The 20324-nt window shown below is 49.8% G+C and overlaps 1 protein-coding gene across 2 annotated transcripts in view; it reads left to right on the top strand.

Annotated features, from left to right (window-relative positions):
* The window catches only part of GLE1 (GLE1 RNA export mediator), a 171872-nt gene that overhangs the window by 119042 nt on the left and 32506 nt on the right, over positions 1-20324 (top strand). For both annotated transcript variants that reach the window (XM_078646606.1, XM_078646607.1), the window contains one exon: positions 15798-15902. In XM_078646606.1, coding sequence (XP_078502732.1) covers positions 15798-15902 — 105 coding nt within the window. The remainder of the gene's footprint in view (positions 1-15797; positions 15903-20324) is intronic.

Below are 20324 nucleotides of genomic sequence, written 5' to 3'. Positions count from 1 at the left end.
CTCTTTCTTACCACCCTGGGTGTGAGGCTTTGGCACTAGAACTACTGGGCTAGCCCAAGGGCTCTCTGAGGGCTCAATGACTCCCAGCTCCAACATTTTCTGCACTTCTGTCTTGATGCAGTCTCTGACATGATCAGGCTGTCTGTAGATTTTGCTCTTGACAGGCAGACTGTCTCCAGTGTCCACTTCATGGGTACACCAATCAGTTTGGCTGGGTGTCAGAGAGAACATATGTCTAAAGGATTGCAGAACCTGTCTACAATCCTGTTGCTGATGGTCAGAGAGGCTGCCACAAAAGACAACACCATCTACTGATCCATCATCAGGATTCTGAGTGAGCAGGTCTGGAAGAGGGTCACTCTCTTCCTCCTGTCCCTCATCTGTGGCCATGAGCAAGCCCATGTCCTTCCTGTCGACATATGCCTTGAGCCTGTTTACATGGAGCACCCTGAGGGGGCTCCTGGGAGTTCCAAGGTCCACCAGGTAGGTGACCTCTCCCTTTTGCTCAATGATTGTGTGGGGCCCAGACCATTTGTCTTTGAGTGCTGCTGGGGCCACTGGCTCCAGCACCCACACCTTCTGTCCAGGCTTGTACACAGTCAGGACAGCCTTTTGGTCATGCCAAGCTTTTTGGAGTTCTTGGCTGGCCTCAAGGTTTTTAGATGCCTTTTCCATATACTCAGCCATCCTGGAGCGGAGACCAAGTACATAGTCCACAATGTTTGTTCCAGGCTTTTTGAGAGGTCTCTCCCATCCTTCCTTTACCAAACAAAGGGGTCCTCTTACAGGATGCCCAAACAGAAGCTCAAAAGGGCTGTAGCCAACCCCCTTCTGTGGGACCTCTCTGTAAGCAAACAAGAGGCAGGGTATCAGGACATCCCACCTCCTCCTGAGAGGTTCAGGTAGTCCATGAATCATCCCTTTAAGGGTCCTGTTGAATCTCTCAACAAGCCCATTGCACTGTGGGTGATAGGGTGTGGTGAACTTATAGTTGACACCACATTCCTTCCACATTGCAGTCAGATATCCTGACATGAAGTTTGCACCTCTGTCAGAGACAACCTCCTTAGGGATGCCCACTCTGGAGAACACTCCAATTAGGGCTCTTGCCAACAAGCCCATTGCACTGTGGGTGATAGGGTGTGGTGAACTTATAGTTGACACCACATTCCTTCCACATTGCAGTCAGATATCCTGACATGAAGTTTGCACCTCTGTCAGAGACAACCTCCTTAGGGATGCCCACTCTGGAGAACACTCCAATTAGGGCTCTTGCCACTACAGGTGCTGTAGTGGTCCTAAGGGGAATAGCTTCAGGATACCTGGTGGCATGATCCACTACCACCAGTATAAACTTGTGCCCTGATGCTGTCTGGGGTTCCATTGGACCAACAATGTCAATCCCCACCCTTTCAAAGGGTACCCCCACCACAGGTAGTGGTATGAGGGGGGCCTTTGTTGGGCCACCTGACTTACCACTGGCTTGGCAGGTGACACAGGAGCGACAAAACTCCTTGGTATCTTCATTCATGTGGGGCCAGTGAAAGTGTGTGACAAGTCTGTCCCACGTCTTGTTCTGGCCTAAGTGACCTGCAAGGGGAATTTCATGGGCCAAGGTAAGAAGGAAACCTCTCTGAGACAAGGGGATGACCAGCCTCCTGGTTGCACCAGGCTTGGGGTCTCTTGACTCAGAGTACAGGAGTCCATCATCCCAGTATACCTTGTGGGTACCTGTGGCATTCCCTGCAGCCTCAGCAGCAGCCTGCTGTCTGAGGGGTTCAAGTGAGGGGCAGTCTAACTGTGCCATTCCCAGGTCTTCCCTGGAGGGTCCCCCTGAGCCCAGAAACTCAACCTGATCAGGTTCAAGCTCTTTAGGCTCAGTTTCCCTCAGTTCCTTGAGATCAGCCTCCTCCGAGACTTGATCCACAACCTGGGGCAAGGGGGAAGGCAATGCCTTAACCCTACTGCTCCTCTTCTTGGGAGGTGTCTGGTCCATTGTTCCAGGATCCAGCACCTGTTCAGTGGGGCATCTTTTGGCCTGTGACCTAGTCACAGCAAGCACATGTGCTGGCAAGCCTAACATTTCCATGTGAGTCCTCTGCTCCACTTCTGACCATAGGGATGTTTCCAAATCATTGCCCAACAGACATTCTACTGGGAGGTCTGAACTAACCACAACCTTCTTTGGGCCACTTACCCCTCCCCAGGAGAAATCAACAATTTCCATACTGTGATTGGTAGTGACATTGCTGGCATTGGTCACCAGGTAATCTGCACCTGGCATGATCTGTCCAGGGAACACAAAGTTAGGTGTCACCATTGTGACACTGGCACAAGTGTCCCTGTAGGCCTGAGCCATCTTTCCATTAATTAAAGGTGTCTGCCTGTATTTGCCCAAAGTATTGGGACTTGCATCAGGGGATATATCCACATCCCCTGTACAGACAAGGACAGCCTGAGTGAGTGTGCCAACTAAGTTGTCAGACCCCTCAGTTCCCAAGGTTAACCCAACTATTCCCTTGGGAGGTGCACTACCACTACTGACTGTACTAGGGGGTGCAGTTGCCTTAGGGGCTGTAGTGGTAGGAGTTTGCCCTCCTCTCTTGGTGCACTCACTAAACCAGTGAGACTTACTTTTACAGTATTGGCACCACCTTTTTGACTGGCCTTCTTGAGTCTTCTTTTTCTGCTGTGAAGCCTGACCCCCACCCTCTTTGGTTTGTCGGGGACCTGTTGAAGACTTCTGGTCATTTTGTTCAATCTTGTTACTACCCTTTTGGTCTGCTTTCTTCTGACCACCCTGGTTCTGAGTCTGGTTCTGCTTGACCCTTGTTCTGACCCATCTGTCTGCCTTCTTTCCCAATTCTTGGGGAGAGGTCAGATCTGAGTCAACAAGGTGCTGATGCAACAACTGGTTCTGACAGTTATTTAAAATCTGCTCTCTCATGATCAGATTGTACAACCCTGTATAATCAGTAACCTTGCTACCCAGCAACCAGCCTTCCAAAGCCTTAGTGGCACAATCCACTAAGTCAGACCAATCCTGAGACTGAATTTTCTGGGTATCCCTGAACAGCAACCTGTACTGCTCAGTGGTTAAGCCAAACCCATCAATCAGTGTATTCTTCAAGACTTGGTAATTGTTAGCATCCTCAGCTCTAGTAGTGAGGAGCTTATCTCTACCTTTGCCTTCAAAGGAGAGCCACAGTATAGCTGCCCACTGACTTTGGGGGATGCACTGGACAGTGCAGGCCCTCTCCAAAGCAGCCATCCATTTCTGGATGTCATCCCCTTGCTTAAAGGGGGGCACTATCTTTGTCAGGTGTTTAGTATCTAAACCCCTTTCCTTATCTCTAGGGAGATTGCTGCCACCAGTGGGTACTATCCCACTCATCTGCTGCTCTCTAGCAAAGGCAAGCTTCTCTTTGGCCAGGGCAAGTTCTTCCCTTTCAATCCTCAGATTAGCCTGTTTCATCCTTGCTTCATGCTCTCTTCTCTGAGGGGAAGTCAATCTCCTCTGGGGAGAAATCCTTCTCCTCTGAGAAGAGGCATTAGAGTGCAGAGATCTATTGGAGTCCCTAGAATGAGATCTATCTCTCCTAACTCCAAGGTTAGGCCTCATGAGGGTCAGTACTGTGGGTCCCCCAGATCCTTCCCTATGTAGGTCTAAGTTGGCCCTAGTGAGTCTGCTGACTAACTCAGACCTGTTGTCTGCCTCACCCTCAGAGAGTTCCTCTTGATCCCCCTCCTCAACTGCATTTTCAGTGTCAAGGAGGTCTGGATCACCAAGGGCACCCTCTAAGGCTGGCATACTCCCATCTGTATGAGAAGCTTTCCTAGCATCATATGTCTCTAAGAGACCTAACAGAAAGAGAATGGTGGGGTTAGACCCCTGTTTCAGTTTCCTGGAGGTACACACTTGTCTCAACTCCTGGAAATTGAGAGCTGCATATCTTGAAGTGACCTGTGGAGGGTCATTAGCCACTAGGGGAGTCTCAGTAGACTCTCCATGGGTAGACATGCTTTTCTAGTGAGGTGTAAGTGGTGCACTTACCTACACTATGGGTTTACCTACTGATCCCTTGCTAAGAGTTGTAGTTTAGGGTGTGCTAAGCCCTAGGAGCTACAACAGCTGGTTCAGTAGAACTCAGAGTATTCTAAGCTAAGTTATATGTACCTTAGTACTTATGTGATCTTTCAAATGATATTCTTAGGATATGTGTGGTAAAACAACAGCAAGCTCAAATCCCAACCGCTGCTCACCAATGTGAGAAGTTGGCCTGATATATAATGTTCACTATTCTAGTGAACACTTTGTATCAGTCCAAACAACCCTTATTGATGTTTGGTTGTAAGTCAACCTTATAGACCAGCTATCCTAGTAGCATGGACACGTGCAGTCTTTAGGCTAAACTCTAGAGGGCGTGTTAAGCCAGCTGTTTTACCATCACATTTACCCCTTGAACACCAAGTGAAAGGACATCACACAAGTTGTTATGAAAATAAAGTGTATTTATTTATAACAAGACTACCCTGGCTCTTTATGAGACAGGGAGCTAAGCACACAACAAAACTCTTGAAGAAATACTTAGTCGCACAATTTACACAAATGCCCGAGGGGCACGAAAAACCATATATTACAAAAGTGGAATGCGAAATTACTAGCAGGTAAGTACTACTCTCATGGACTTTAGAAACGCTAGGCCTAAAATGCTGAACCCTTGGATTAGAAGCAGGAGGCCTAGGGACGTCGTGTGCAGAGTGGGAACTCTCACGCGTAATGCGGGACAAAGTCTATGGATCCTAGTAAATGCAAAAGTTAGTGTTCTCGGGCGAACCCGACTAGGTAGGTCAAAAACGAAAGTGGATCTAGACACTTAGAGAGTTGGTCTACGCTGGAGCACCGGGGTACTCGGTTTACCTAGCCCAGGGGCTGCGGCTGCATAGGGTTCAAATGTCGTCGGATTTCTTCGTTGACGAACCAGGAGCCTGAAGTAAAAGTTGCTGGCAGGCGACCAGTGAAGATGTTCCGGGCTGATCCAAGGACTGGATCAGTTGAAGAAGAGTACCTGTAAGCAGAGGGGACCAAGTTCTGAATCACTAGCCAGTGATTAGGTGGGCACCAGGATGGCACCGGACGAGGTCACTCAGCCAGGTGAAGAGGTGACACTGGATTCTGCTGCTGCACGGACCAGGGCGCTGATGTCGACCAGACTGGAGGTCTGCGAGCTGTCCCACGTCGGATGCCTGCTGCTGGCGATGCTGGATCCGGTGAAGGAGGCAACAAGCCTTGGCTAAGGCAAGTCCACGTGGAGACACAAAATGGCGTCTGGCATGGACCAGGAGGGTCCGAGGAAGTTCCCCTTCAAGAGGAGACAAGGGCCAGTCCAGAGGAGCTAGACCAGCGGTGAAACAAATGTAGGACGTCGTCTGGAGGGTCACTAGCCAACGGGCAAGTGACCTGGACAACGCGGTGAGCAGCTGTAGGAAGGTAGATCCCTGACTATGGTTGCCCCCAACTTTTTGCCTGGTGTTTTGCTGGTTTTCTGACTTAGTTGACCTGGGGCCCTGCTATTCAGGACCCCAGGCCTACTGCTCTCTCTGTAAAATGGATTCCATGTACCTTAGGTACATATCTAATTGGATACTGAGTCACCTTATCAGTCCCTGTACAGAGTACCTTAGGTGCCCAGGGCATAGGTGTACCCAGGGCCTACCAGGGGCTGAAGCATGTATTATGCCACCCCTGGCTGGCCATCCAAAACTGACACAACTGGCTGCACGACAGCTGGGGCAAGGTGGTGTAATCACCCTTTGCTTTAGATATAGTATACCTATATCTAACCCTAAAAATGGACACACAGATCTCCTATCAGTCACTCCTATGGCAGGCCTTAACAATCCTGAAGGCAGAGTGCTTGGAATCGTGTGAGATAGTGCTCTGGCATGAGCTGAGCCTGTCTGCGGCTTTCGGGATCCATCCCTTAGCCGTTTCCATGATATCGCATACCATATACTCTTAAGTGCATTATAATCCTCGCGGTTATATGCCAACTCTGGTATCGCTTTATCAAAACATGTCGAGTAAGGTGTCATACGAATTGGAATACTAACCCCTCGCCAATTCTGGCGACGGGGTTAGCAATCCACCCTTCTAGAGGGACACGACATGTATGTAACCCCTAACCCCGGTTAAAGTCAGACAGAGCCTTAGCATCCACAAAATGGATGCTGCCACCGAGACACAAGTCTGCCCTCCTGCTGCTGGGAGTCCTCCCAGAGCAGGAGATAAGGACAAAGGGTTTCCTGCCAGGGGCGGTGCCAGCACCGTCCCAGACAGGGTTTTGTGTATTGTAGGTAGGCAGGGCTTCAGAGGAAGGTGACTGCACGTGGCACCCCGGTGCTCACTGTGCATAGGCTGGCTTAAACCAGTTCCAGGGACACTCCAGACCCTGTGCTGGGGAAAAGCCCGCCAAGGAAGTGGGTGTAACCACCCCCCTCCTGGTCCCACCCCTAGGGCAGGACTTAGTCGCGTGCCAGCCCCCTTTTCCAAGATAAAGGTAGAGACTGGCCCCCTTCCAAATCAGATCATCTTTGGAATCAAGATACCACTTTCCACGAAAGGACTTCACGATTTCTTCCTCAAGATTCTCCCTTGTGACTAAGGAGTAGTCACCCTGCATCCGCAGGCACCATCTAAGAACACTGCGGTCTGCTGCACGTCCTTCCTCCGGAATCCGACTGCCCAGCTCGACGAGACCCGGCTTCCCTGGCACCTCTGACCTCTACCCGCCTCTACAGCACAGCTGAGAACCGTGGGTGCGACGAGACCTCGAGGGACCGGCTATCGCCAAGACTGCACGACTTCTGCACAGCAAGCCCACCGAGTAATTTCCTGGTGAGTGCTTTGGGGTCCGAGAAGCCCCCACCCTGAGCAGCTCCAGCACCGAAGAGCAGCCCCCCAGCATCTCCACGATCGGCGTGGGGCCCTTCTGCTTTCTGCTGCTCACCGCGTTGTTTGGCTACTAGCCCGCTGGCTTGTGGCCTTCCGAACGACGCCCGACGACAACACTGCTGCTGGTCTGGTTGCTCCAGACTGGCCCTTGCTTCCCTCCGTCGGAGAAGTACCCTGGACCCTCCTGGTCCGGCTCAGACGCCATTTTAGGTCCACCGCGTGGGCCTTGCATTTGCCAAGACTTGTTGCCCAATCCTGGGTCCAGCGACGTCGACAGCAAGAACCTTCGTGGGACAGCTCGCACCTCCATCCTGGTCGCCGACAACGCCTCCTGGTCCGAGAGACTGCAGAGCCCAGCAGCGCCCACTCACCTGACTGCGGTGACTTCGCCCGGTGCCATCCTGGTGCCCACTTAATCACTGGCTAGTGATTCAAGAACTTGGTCCCCTCTGCTTTCAGGTTTCCTTCTTCCTTGATCCAGGCTTGGATCCATCGAACTTTTCTCCACTGGTCGCCTGCCAGCAACTTCCTTCTTCCAGGCTCCTGGTCCGGCAACGAGATTCCCGACGTCTTTTCAGACCTATGCAGCTGCAGCCCCTGGGCTAGGTAACTTCGGCACTTCGGTGTCCCAGCATAGCCTCACTATCCAAGGGTCAGGATCCACTGTCGTTTTCTCCCTACCAGGTCGGGTTCGCCCGTGAACACTAACTTTGCCTTTACTAGCCTCCATAGACTTTGTCCCGCATCCCGCGTGAGAGTGCACACTCTGCACCCGAGTCCCCTAGGTCTCCTAGAAGTAATCTAACGATTCCCTAGTCAAGTCCTAGCGATTCCAAAGCCTATTAGTACTGTACTTACCTGCTAGTAATTTTGCATTCCACTTTTAGAGTATATGGTTTTTCGTGCCCCTCGGGCATTTGTGTATAACGTGCTAACTTAAGTATTTTCACAAGAGTTTTGTTGTGTGCTTAGCACCCTGTCCTCATAAAGAGTACAGGGTTGTTGTGATTCTAATAAATACATTGTTTATTTTCATAACACTTGTGTGGTGTCCTTTCACTGGGTGTTCAAGGGGTAATGTGATGGTAAAACAGCTGGCTTAACACGCCCTCTAGAGTCTTAGCCTTAGACTGCTCGTATCCATGCTACTAGGATAGCTGGTCTATAAGGTTGACTTACAACCAATCATCAATAAGGGTTGTTTGGACTGATATATAGTGATCACTAGAATAGTGAACACTGCACATCAGGCCAACTTCTCACAGCAGCAAAGAGCAGAAGGGCCCCACGCAGATCTCGAGGATGCAAGGGGGCTGAACTTCGGTGCTGGAGCTGCTCAGAGTCGGGGCTTCTCTTACCCCAAAGCACTCAGTCGAGGGTCACTCGGTGGTCGTGCTGGACAAGCGTCGTGCAGTCTTGAAGATGGCCGGTCCCTCGAGGTCTCGTCACACCCACGAATCTCAGCGTGACTGATGATGCAGGTAGAGGTCAGTGGTGCCAGGGAAGCCGGTTCTCGTCGAGCTGGGCAGTCTTGATCCGGAGGAGAGACTTACAGCAGACCGCGATGCTTGGATGGTGCCTGCTGCTGCAGGGTGACTACTCCTTAGTCACAAGGGAGAAATCTTGAGAAGAAGTCTTGAGTTCCTTTCGTGGAAAGTAGTTTCAGGATTCAAAGATGATCTAATTTGGAAGGGGGCCAGTTCCTACCTTTATCCTGGGAAAGGGGGCTGGCACGCGACTAAGTCCTGCCCTATGGTTGGGACTAGGAGGGGGGTGGTTACACCTCTCTCCTTTGGCGGGCTTTTCCCCAGATCAGGGGCTGGAGTGCCCCTGGAACTGGTTCAAGCCGGCCTATGCACAGTGAGCACCGGGGTGCCACTTGCAGTCACCTTCCTCTAAAGCCCTGCCTACCTGGGATACACAAAATCCTGTCTGGGATGGTGCTGGCACCGCCCCTGACAGGAAACCCTTTGTCCAGGCCTCCGTTGCTGGAAGGACTCCCAGCAGCAGGAGGGCAGACTTGTGTCGCGGTGGCAGCATCCATTTTGTGGAACTGAGGCTTGAGTTAACTTTAACCGGGGTTACAGCTACATACATGTTGTGTCCCTCTAGAAGGGTGGAATGCTAACCCCGTCGCCAGAATTGGCGAGGGGTTAGTATTCCAATTCGTATGACACCTTACTCGACATGTTTTGATAAAGCGATACCAGAGTTGGCATATAACCGCGAGGATTATAATGCACTTAAGAGTATATGGTATGCGTTATCATGGAACAGCTATTAGGACTTGGTTCCGCAAGCTGCAAACGGGCTCAGCTCATGCCAGAGCACCATCTCACATTATTCCAAGCACTCTGCCTTCAGGATTGATAAGGCCTGCCATAGGAGTGACTGATAGGAATATATGTGTCCATTTCAGGGTTAGATATAGGTATACTATATCTAAAGCAAAGGGTGAGTACACCACCTTGCCCCAGCTGTCGTGCAGCCAGTTGTGTCTGTTTTAGTTAGTCAGCCCAGGGGTGGCATAATACATGCTGCAGCCCCTGGGAGACTTCTGGGTGCACCTCAGCCCTGGGTACAGGGACTTGGAGAGGGCCCAGTGCCAATTCAGTACCTGGGTACAATTTGGAATAGAGAGAACAGCTAGACTGTGGGTCTGATTAGCAGGCCCACAGCCAGGGAAAGTCGTAAACCAGTGAAGCAAAAAGCAAAAATCTGGGTGATCATAGGATTGCAGACCCTACTCTCCTACAAGAACGCCGACGACAGCAACTCCGCCGCTCTGCTTGATAACCTCGCCAACCTCTGACTTAAACAGCTCGTCATGACCCCTACCCACACCGCCGGTCACATGCTCGACCCCATCCTCTCACCCAGCAACCACGTCCCCTTCATTCACACCACCGAACTCCACTGGACCGACCACTACTGCGTCCACTTCACCTTCAAGAAACCCACCACGCACCACCACCTGCTACGGATCCCCTACTGCAGCTGGAACAAGGTCATGGAAGACCAGCTCATCACCACCCTCTGCGACTCCCTAGCCACCTTCTTTCACCCCAAGATCGCAGACATACACAACAGCTTCAACACCCAGACCCTCCCTACAGCCGCCAACACTGCAGAACCACTGCCCCCCAGCCTCACCAACCACCTGCTCTCCTGGACCCACATCAACGACGACAATACCATCAAGACCATGAACACCATTCACTCCAGGTCACCAACCGACCCCTGCCCTCACAGCAAACCGCATCATCGCTCCCAAACTTCGGAAGATCATCAACAGCTCCTTCGAGACCGCCACCTTCCCGGAAAGCTGGAAGCACGCCCAGATCAATGCCCTACTTAAGAAACCCACAGTGTACCCAAAGGACCTCAAGAACTTCAGGCCCATCTCCCTTCTTCCGTTCCCGGCAAAAGTCATCGAAAAGATAGTCAACAAGCAACTGACCCACTTCCTCGAGGAGAACAACATCCTGGACTAGTCCCAATCCGGTTTCCGCCGCAACCACAGCACCTAAACCGCCCTCATAGCTGCCACAGATGACATCATAAACCTACTAGACAACGGTGAAACCGCTGCCCTCATCCTCCTGGACCTCTTGGTCGCCTTCGACACCGTCTGCCACCACACCCTATGCACACGCCTACCCGACGCAGGATTACTCCACAAAACCCTGGACTGGATCACCTGCTTCCTCACTGACAGAACCCAGAGGGTCCGCCTCCCGCCCTGAAGCCACCAAGATCTGCGGCGTACCCCAAGGATTATCCCTCAGCCGTACCCTCTTCAACATCTACATGACACCACTCGCCAACATCGTCCGCTCGCACAACCTCAACATAGTCTCCTATGCCGACGACACTCAACTGATCCTCTCACTCAAACCCTGCCACCGCCAAAACCAACCTCCATGAAGGAATAAAGGCAGTCGCCAGCTGGATGCAGACCAGCCGTCTGAAACTTAACTCGGACAAGACAGAAGTCCTCATCCTCAGATCCACCCCCTCAGGCTGGTACGACTCCTGGTGGCTAGCCGCCCTGGGAGCCGCGCCCACACTCACGCTACCTGTGAGTCATCCTGCACTCATCGATCTCAATGATCCAGCAAGTCAACTCAGTCTTCTCCTCCTGCTTCAACACCCTGTGCATGCTCCGCAAGATCTACAGATGGATCCCCACTGAGACCAGAAGGACCGTCACTCAGGCCCTCGTCAGCAGCAGGCTAGACTACGGCCACGCCCTCTATGCAGGAACCCCGGCCAAACTCCAGAAGAGACTCCCAACACATACAGAACGCCTCCGCACTCCTCATCCTCGACATACCCCGCCACAGCTACATCACTGCCCACCTGAAGGACCTGCACTGGCTCCCAGTCAAGAAGTGGATCACCTTCAAGATCCTCGCCCACATAGCACAACACAACGGACCAGTATACCTCCACAAGCGTCTCACCTACTACACGCCTCTCCCACCCCCGCTCAATGCCTTGAGACCCTAACGGGTGATTAGTGCGCTCTACAAATAAGTGATTGATTGATTAATTTATTGAACTGTTTCTTTCACATGAACAAGTTGCTTACCTTCAGTAATGATATATTCGAGGCATATGAGCTGCAGATTGTACACTTTTGCATAGATCGCCATCTGGTGTTGGGCTCGGATGTTGCCGGCCTACCCGCGCCGGCAACGACGGACGTCTATGGAACGCACTCCCTTTAAGAAATGTCCCCAGTATGGTGCTAAATTCCCACACTCTGACCTCCACTCCGTATGTAATCAGAAACTACAAATATGTTATGTTATGTTAACTCCATTTTTTAAGCGCACAGCTGCCCCAGCAAAGGGGCGTCCCGGCGCTGCGCCTGGAAGGGAACACAACACGAACAGAAAAAAAGGAATGACAAAATGGGAAAAATTAACAGCTATTTGGGAAGATAAAAGTTTTTACAGCCTTCCTGAATAACAAGAGGTCATCAATGGAACGAATATAAGCAGGAAGGGAGTTCCACAATTTGGGGGCAAGCACTCTAAAAGAGCGGCCACCAGACCTGCTTCTCAGAAATCGAGGGACTATAGCTAAATTTTGTCCACAGGATCTCAGCTGGCGGGAGGGAGTGTAAGGGAGGATAAGGTGCTCCAGAATCGGAGGAGAAGCAAGTTTTAAAATCTTAAAAGAAAGGCATAAAGTCTTAAATTCTATCCTCTGAGGCACAGGCAGCCAGTGGAGCTTGGCAATAGTGCTTCTAGCAGAACAGAATCTGGGAAGGCCAACTAAGGCCCTGGCTGCAGCGTTCTGAACACGCTGCAATCTCAGAATTTCTGCCTGATTGGCTCCAAGCAGCAAAGAGCTCGCATAATCGAGCCTGGACAGTATGACTGCCTGAATAATCAGTTGACGAGTCGGAGCATCAAAGAATTTCAACACCGGCCTAAGCCCACGTAAAGTGCCAAAGCAAGTCGCAGCGACTTTTTTTGTGTGGCAAGAGAAACTGAGCATCGAGTCCAGCCAAACACCCAGATTTTTCACCTCAACGGCAGGACTCTGGGTAGGGCCGAGGTCACCTGGCCAAAACCTGTCGCCCCAGAGGCTGCTCTGTTTACCCACGATCAATACCTCGGTTTTATTCGCATTGCGCTGCAGGCAATTCCCCGTCATCCATCCAGCCACCGCACTGAGACCCTCACGGAAGTTAGAGGCCTCAAGATCAGAGTTGCCGCTAAGTGTCACCGCAAGCTGTGTGTCGTCAGCGTAGGACACCATAGTAAGGTCCCAACGCTTGGCGACAGCAGCCAGCGGCTGCACAAAAAGGTTGAAAAGCGTGGGGCTCAGTGCTGAACCCTGCGGAACTCCCTGTTCGATGAGGTGGGATTTAGATTCAAAGGGAGGTGTAAAAACCCGAAAGGTACGATCCTTAAAAATCGCCTGTTTGATTTAAACGCATTCTTTCACAGGAGATGCACCAGTGCTGGATGCAGGATCCAGCACTGAGTAAGAAAAAGTGATTAGAACACTACTTGCCTGCTATGTGAATTTCCTCCCATAGGATAACATTGGCGATTTTATGCGAAAAAGTTTTTAAGTGTCAACTTTTAAAATACAATAATATTCCTTAAAAAAAAATCACTACTGTAACCAAAACACTTTTACATAACTGTTTACAGGACATGTCCCAGGACTGAATCCTGTGGTTAGAAAAGTAATCTACAAAGTAATTAATTGCATTTAATTACAAATTCCCATTGAGCTCAATGTTGCATTGTGTTTGAAATTGTGTTGCCTATTGCAGCAAACTGTAACTATTGTAATCAAAAAGTCTATTGCCTATTTGAAAAGTTTTTAACTAAAGTAATCTATTCTGAGAAAGTATATTTTGATACCTTGTTGGTTCTAAAATAAAACAATGATATCTTTTGATACAACACAATTGGCCTAGAGTTCAGTTCTTGAGTGTGTGAGACCATTTGCTGACTGAGTGTGTACAACAAATGCTTTACACTGTCCTCTGATACTGCCTTACTGCTCGACCAAGCTACCACTTTAGAGAGTAAGGTTATATCAAACGTTGGCCTCTGCCAAACCTCTGGGCACTGTGGACTCTGTACACACTGTAAAAACAACAGGTGATGGACAGAATGCAGAACAATGTCATACATTCACCCCAGTACAGAGATCTGGGCCTAAATCCATCGTTTCTTTGCTCAACATGCCATTCCAGTTTGAACCCGGCCATATGCAAATCAGTCTTGACCCTGTGCCCCATGGGAACAGTCCAGTCCGAACTACCAAGCCATGTCTTTCCCAGACCGGAATCAAGCATCCAAGGACCGGTTTCGGGCTTTCAGCCCTCTTCAGCCTGGATAGCTTGATTCCAGTGGCATGGAGAGCACGGGACTCACGTCTGAGCATACCCGTCCCACTCGGGGTGACAAATGCAAAACAGGTGATGGACAGAATGCAGAACAATGTCATACATTCACCCCTGTACAGAGATCTGGGCCTAAATCCATTGTTTGTTTGCTCACCATGCCATTCCAGTTTGAACCCGGCCATATACAAATCAGTCTTGACCCTATGTCCCATGGGAACAGTCCAGCCCGAACTGCCAAGCCAGGTCCTCCCTGGACTGGAAACAAGCATCCAAGGACCTGGGGTGGTGTGGAGTGCAAAAAAACGATGGATTTAGGCCCAGATCTCTGTACTGGGGTGAATGTGTGACAATGTTCTGCATTCTGTCCATCACCTGTTGTTTTTGCCTTTGTCGCCCCGAGTGGGATGGGTATGTTCAGACGTGAGTCCCATGCTCTCCACACCACTGGAGTCAAGCTGTCCAGGCTGATGACGGCTGATAGCCAGAAACCGGTCCTTGGATGCTTGATTCCGGTCCAGGAAAGACGTGGCTTGGCAGTTCGGGCTGGACTGTTCCCATGAGGCACAGGGTCAAGGCTGATTTGCATATGGCCATGTCTGACCTGGGGTGGTGTGGAGTACAAAACAAAGATGGATTTAGGCCCAGATCTCTGTACTGGGGTGAATGTATGACAATGTTCTGCATTCTGTCCATCACCTGTTGTTTTTGCCTCTGTACACACTGTACCTTACTTTGGTCCAGAATATACAGAGTCACTTTCTTACACTCACTGTCTCTGTAACTGTTTCCTGTGTCGAAGGAAAGTGTCTCATGGAGTATCTCTCTCTCTCTCTCTCTCTCTGTCTGTCTCTGTCTGTCTGTCTGTCCGTCTCGTCTCATGTCTTATGCTGCTGTCTCTCTGTCTATCTGTCTCTCTCTCCCCACCCTCCCCCTCCCCCGTGACCTCTAGGGGAAGGCTAGTGTGTCATGGAGTGTACTGCTGGCTGACTCTCTCTCTGTACCCATGTCCTCTAGACGAAGGTTAGTGTCTCATGTAGTATACAACTGACTTACTCTCTCTGGACCGATCTCCTCTAGGGGACGTTATGCTGCTGGACTCACTCTCTGTACCCGTGTCCTGTAGGGGATGGTATTCTGCTTGACTCACTCTCTGTGCCCGTGTCCTGTAGGGGATGGTATTCTGCTGACTCACTCTCTGTACCCGTGTCCTGTAGGGGATGGTATTCTGCTGACTCACTCTTCTGTACCCGTGTCCTGTAGGGGATAGTATTCTGCTGACTCACTCTCTGTACCCGTGTCCTGTAGGGGATGGTATTCTGCTGACTCACTCTCTGTACCCGTGTCCTGTAGGGGATGGTATTCTGCGGACTCATTCAGTGCATTACAGATTTCTGTTGACCAGATTTAGGCTTTGCACATTGCATTTTTTAGGGACCTTTCCTAAACAGGCCGGATGGTGCAATAACCTTCCATCCTGCCCCTGTGACAACCTGTCCCAACAAAGCACCCTGCACTTTACCCTTTTGTGCGCACTTTACAAGGACCCAAGAGTTCGGTTTCTTATACCACTCTTAAAAGTCATCAGACCATTTAATTTTCAGTAGGGTTTTAACTTTTTGTGATCTTTGTCTACTGAAGTAACCTTTATAGCTGTTTCAAATTATATCAGGATGGCACTATTAATAAGCAAACGATACGAAATCTAAACAAATGCTGGCATCACATTTTAGGAATTGTGTTTTAAACCTGTCTGCAATTTTTTATATATGTGAGTTATATGGTTTTATTGGACTTTTATGTATATAAACTTTCCATGTGTTATTCATGTATGTTATACTTTTATGGTTAACTTTAACCGAATAAAGTTATTCTTGATGATGACGACTCATTCAGTGTCTATAGTGTCCCATGGAGCAAACTGCTGACTCACTCTCTCTGTACCTGTATCCTCTCCTGCAGGGCCATCCTCATGGGTTGAATCACGGATGGCAGTGGCTCGCTCAGATGTTAAACACAGAGCCCTTGGTGGATGTGACAGCCACGCTGCTGTTTGATTTCCTGGAGGTGAGCTTCATCTGTTCTCTGTTGCTGCGGCTGTCTCTCCAGGTGGATACTGTGTGTCCTGGAGCATGGTTTGCATGGTTCGCCTCTGAGTGTGTAGTGTTTGCGGACCAGCTGCAGTTTCTGGTCACTATGTGCTCTCTTTAGGAAGGTCTCAGGGGCTCCCTTTGATGGACTTGTGGAAATGTGCCTTTTAATGAGCACACCGGTGCAGTGGTCACCCTTCTCTGTCCACTGGTCCGTAGACCAACAAAATAGAGATTGGCACTGAAGCTGGAATTCAAAGAACACCTTTATTAATCACTCATGTGTGGGACCACGTCCATACAACACCCTCAAGTGTTCCAGGAGGTTGTACATTGAATACACAGCCCATGGTGCTTATATACACACTTTGTTGCAGGGTAAGCATGTAGATGCAAATAGAAGGTACAGGCCTACACAGAAATAGTTACCGACAAACATGAGCAGATGGGAGATCACTTAGTCAGCAAAGTGGGAGGGGGAACAGAACTGTTCAACGCAGCACAAAATATCTGACAGTTACATCTTTAACCAGGTGCATTTCAGCAGCTGCAGGCCTTTTCTCAGCACATACATTGCTTTGGCTCAGTACAGAAGGAGTTAACTAAAGTTGATGACACAAGCAGAATAGAAAGGCAAGCAACAGTGAAGACGGAAGAATTACATAGCTAACAAAATGGATGCCACAAGCAAGATGGCTTTGGCTTATGCTAACGGAAATTATTTCCGATTTCCACAGACTCTGCCAGTCCTGAACCGGAAACTTTCAGATTCTTCTGTTAAACTCTCCTTACACGGCACATGGAAGCCGAGCTTTACAGGTTATACCGAACGGCACACACCGCTTCCTCCTTTACTCAGAACCAAGGATAGGGATTCAAATGCACTTAACTCCGTGAACCACTAATTCTGCAAATGTTTCCAGCCGATCTGTGAGTGTTACTTGAGTAAAACAGTTTGAACCTTGCTTATCCTCTTAGATCAACTCCATTGGACACCTGCTTGTATCAAACAAGCCAAGATGTCATTCTACTTCCGGGATATTGCAGACATTGCCTGACAGAGCATTGAATTGTAGCTTCCCACATATAACATGAGGTGCCTCCCAATGTATTTCATTGGTCCCAGTGAGAAGCAATCTTGTTTCCTAATATTTCAATCCTCTGCTCCATGTCCTGGAGGAGAGACGGGCAAAGATTGTGCTCTGGGTTATTTGGGTACCTTTTTGTTTAATTTTTCCTCCTTCCGTACCGGTCTAGTGTGCCAGGGGCAGACTACAGGATGAAGGCCCAACACTTCTACTGCTTGAAGCTGGGCTTTCCTGCCGACTGCCTCACCTCGCCTGGCAGAGGTAGGTTCTTGCACAGCTGGCAAGAGGCGGAGAGAGCAGGCCAGAGACGGACAGCAGGCCAGTGCCCATGATCCCTCACGCCTCACTGGTTGCGAGGGATTAATGTTGAGGGGTGTGAGTAGCTGCTACTTGTGCCTTGCTCTGCTTTTTTGTGCTCCTTTACCTTGAGGTATTTTTTAATTTATCAACATTCTGGGTCCTTGTTTATCCAGCCTGCTTTACTAAGAACTCCCATTCCATCTATGGTTGAGCCCGCCCTGGTAGTATCACCTTACCAGGGTGTGGATAGGCGCTGATGATGAAGCATGTCACAATAAGTGAGTGAGGCGTCGACTCCAAGATCTTTGAATACCCCACTAGGAGTAAGAACTAGGCAGAGGTGGCACCCAATCCTGATACAAAATTGGGAACCAGATGGTTTTCCTAAAAATCTTCAGGGTAATCCTTTGCTCATATGTGTGTGGATATTGAGAGTGGGACTGGTTTCCTAATCTCGCTCTCCGGTGGTGAAGACTAGCTGCTCCTTGCGCCTGCTCCTTGCTCTGCTTTCTTGTGCTCCTTGCACTCCTCTTTCCTGTGCTCCTTGCACTCCTCTTTCCTGTGCTCCTTGCACTCCTCTTTCCTGTGCTCCTTGGGTTCCCCTTTCCTGTGCTCCTTGCACTCTTTCCTGTGCTCCTTGCACTCCCCTTTCCTGTGCTCCTTGCGCTCCTCTTTGCTTTGCTCCTTGCGCTCCTCTTTGCTTTGCTCCTTGCGCTCCTCTTTGCTGTGCTCCTTGCGCTCCTCTTTGCTGTGCTCCTTGCGCTCCTCTTAGCTGTGCTCCTAGCGCTGCTCTTTCCTGTTCTCCTTGCTCTTTCCTGTGCTCCTTGCTCTGCTCCTTTTGTGGCTTTCCTGTGCTTCTTGCGTGGCTTTCCCGTGCTCCTTGTGTTGCACTTTCCTGTGCTCCTTGCGCTGCTCTTTCCTGTGCTCCTTCTTGTACTCCTTGCGCTGCACTTTCGTGTGGTCCTTGCTACTGCTCCTTGCGCTCCTCTTTCCTGTGCTCATTGCTCCTGCCCCTTGTGCTCCGCACCTTGCTTTGCTGCCCCTCGCGCTGCCTCTCCCCCTGCTTTACTCCTCGTGCTGTGCACTTTGCTGTGCTCCTTGCCCTGCCGCTTGCCCCGCTCGCTCTGCCGGAGCAGGCCAAAAGAGTGTGTAGCAGCTTTGTGAGATTACCGATTCAAAGGTTTGCGAAAAAGGGCGTAGACCGTTTTGGATGGCTAAAGGAAGTGAGTTCCATAGTGAGGGACCAAGGTAGGCGATCGATCTATCTCCCATCCGAGATAGTTTGATTCTGGGTACAGAGAAATTCCCTTGAGTGGAGGAGCGAAGGCAGCGGGTAGGCACGTAGGGGCTGACTAGAGATTGTAAGTACTGAGGAGCTGTGCCTATTTTGATTTTGACCATGTAGCTCAGGGCTTTGAACTTGATGCGGTTCTCAATCCTGAGCCAATACAAGTCCCGCAGATGGTTCGAGATGGAGGTAGCTCTTGGAACCCTGCAAAGTAGTCTTGCAGCAGAGTTTTGTACCATCTGCACGCTGCGAGTCACCGCCTTGTTGGATCCGAGATAATGAACGTTTCCGTAGTCCAGTCTTGAGGTGAGAAGAGATTGGACTACTGTTCTCTGGGTGAAATCAGGCAGCATCCAGATTATCTTTATGAGCCACTTCAAAATGGTGAAACAGGTGGCAGTTACTTTAACTGCTTGATGGTGCATAGTAAGCGAGTCATCGATGGTTACGCCTAGATTGCGTACTTGACTGGAGGGACGAGGAAGTGCTCCCATCTCACAGGGCCAATGTTGTGGGCCCCAGAGATCTTTGTTTTTACCAAGGATCACGACCTCCGTTTTCTCCCCGTTAAGTTTTAGATGATTAGTATTCATCCATGATGCAGTTTTCCTTAGGCCTAGCTGAAGGGGGATGATCTCTCTGTACTTTCCATGGAGAGAGAGAAGATAATTTGGGAGTAGTCTGCGTAGGAGAACAGAGTCAGCCCAACATCTTTCGCAATGTCTGCTAAGGGTTTTACATATAGGTTAAAGAGTAGTGGGCTAAGGATGGAGCCCTGAGGCACCCCAGAGGGGGGAGGGATTGATGTCGGAGCTGGCTATTAGGGAAAAGATTTGGAAGGTGTGGTTAGCCAGGAAAGAGACGAGCTACTTTAGGGATGAGCCGCAAATTACTAGTGACCTCAGCGTATTGATTAGTGTAGTGTGAGATACTGTATTGAATGCTGCGCTTAGGTCTAGTAAAATAAGGGCAGCAGTATCTCCAGCATCCAGATGGCGGTGTAGCCTTTCCGTTAGCCCCAATAGTGGTGTTTCCGTGGAGAAACGTGCTCTGAAACCAGATTGTGATGGAGGATTTTGTTGGTTTCAACAAATTTAGAGAGCTGGGAGTGGATGTGTTTCTCCAAAAATCTTGAAAAGGCCAGCAGCAAAGAGATGGGCTGGTAGTTGGAAGGTAAGTCGAGGTCGGCATTGGGCTTTTTTATGAGGGGTCACCATTGCGTGCTTCAAGTCAGGTGGAACTGTGGCTTCAAGTAGGGAAGCATTTAGAAGGTTCATAATGGCAAGCAGAGATGGTGGCTCAAGCTGCTTGAGCACAGAAATAGGTAGGGGGTCCTTGGGTGATCCGGATTTAATTTATTTATTTATTTATTCAAAGTTTTATATAGCGCGAACAAGATCCTTACAGATATCAGAGCGCTTCACAAAGACAGGGTAGGGGCAGTAGGAATGAACAGAGATAACGGAAGCAATATAATAGTCACTGACATGGTAGGATAATAATAACATACATAAAACATATCAATATACAAACAGGTAAACAGGTAATATAAGACGGCACCAATCATTGATCCCACTACAGAGGTGTTCAGGTACACCTTGGGTGTGTGAATGGCTTATACCAATGTCTTAGTGTATAGAGAACACTGAGTGGGGGCATCGGGAGAGTGAATCAGTAAACCAAAGTGTAACATATATTGGTCGGTATTAAGAGAGTAGCGTAG

The sequence above is a fragment of the Lissotriton helveticus genome, chromosome 5_2 (assembly GCF_964261635.1).
Source record: "Lissotriton helveticus chromosome 5_2, aLisHel1.1, whole genome shotgun sequence".
Taxonomy (NCBI): Eukaryota; Metazoa; Chordata; class Amphibia; order Caudata; family Salamandridae; genus Lissotriton; species Lissotriton helveticus.
This window is presented reverse-complemented; position numbering and strand designations above follow the sequence as displayed.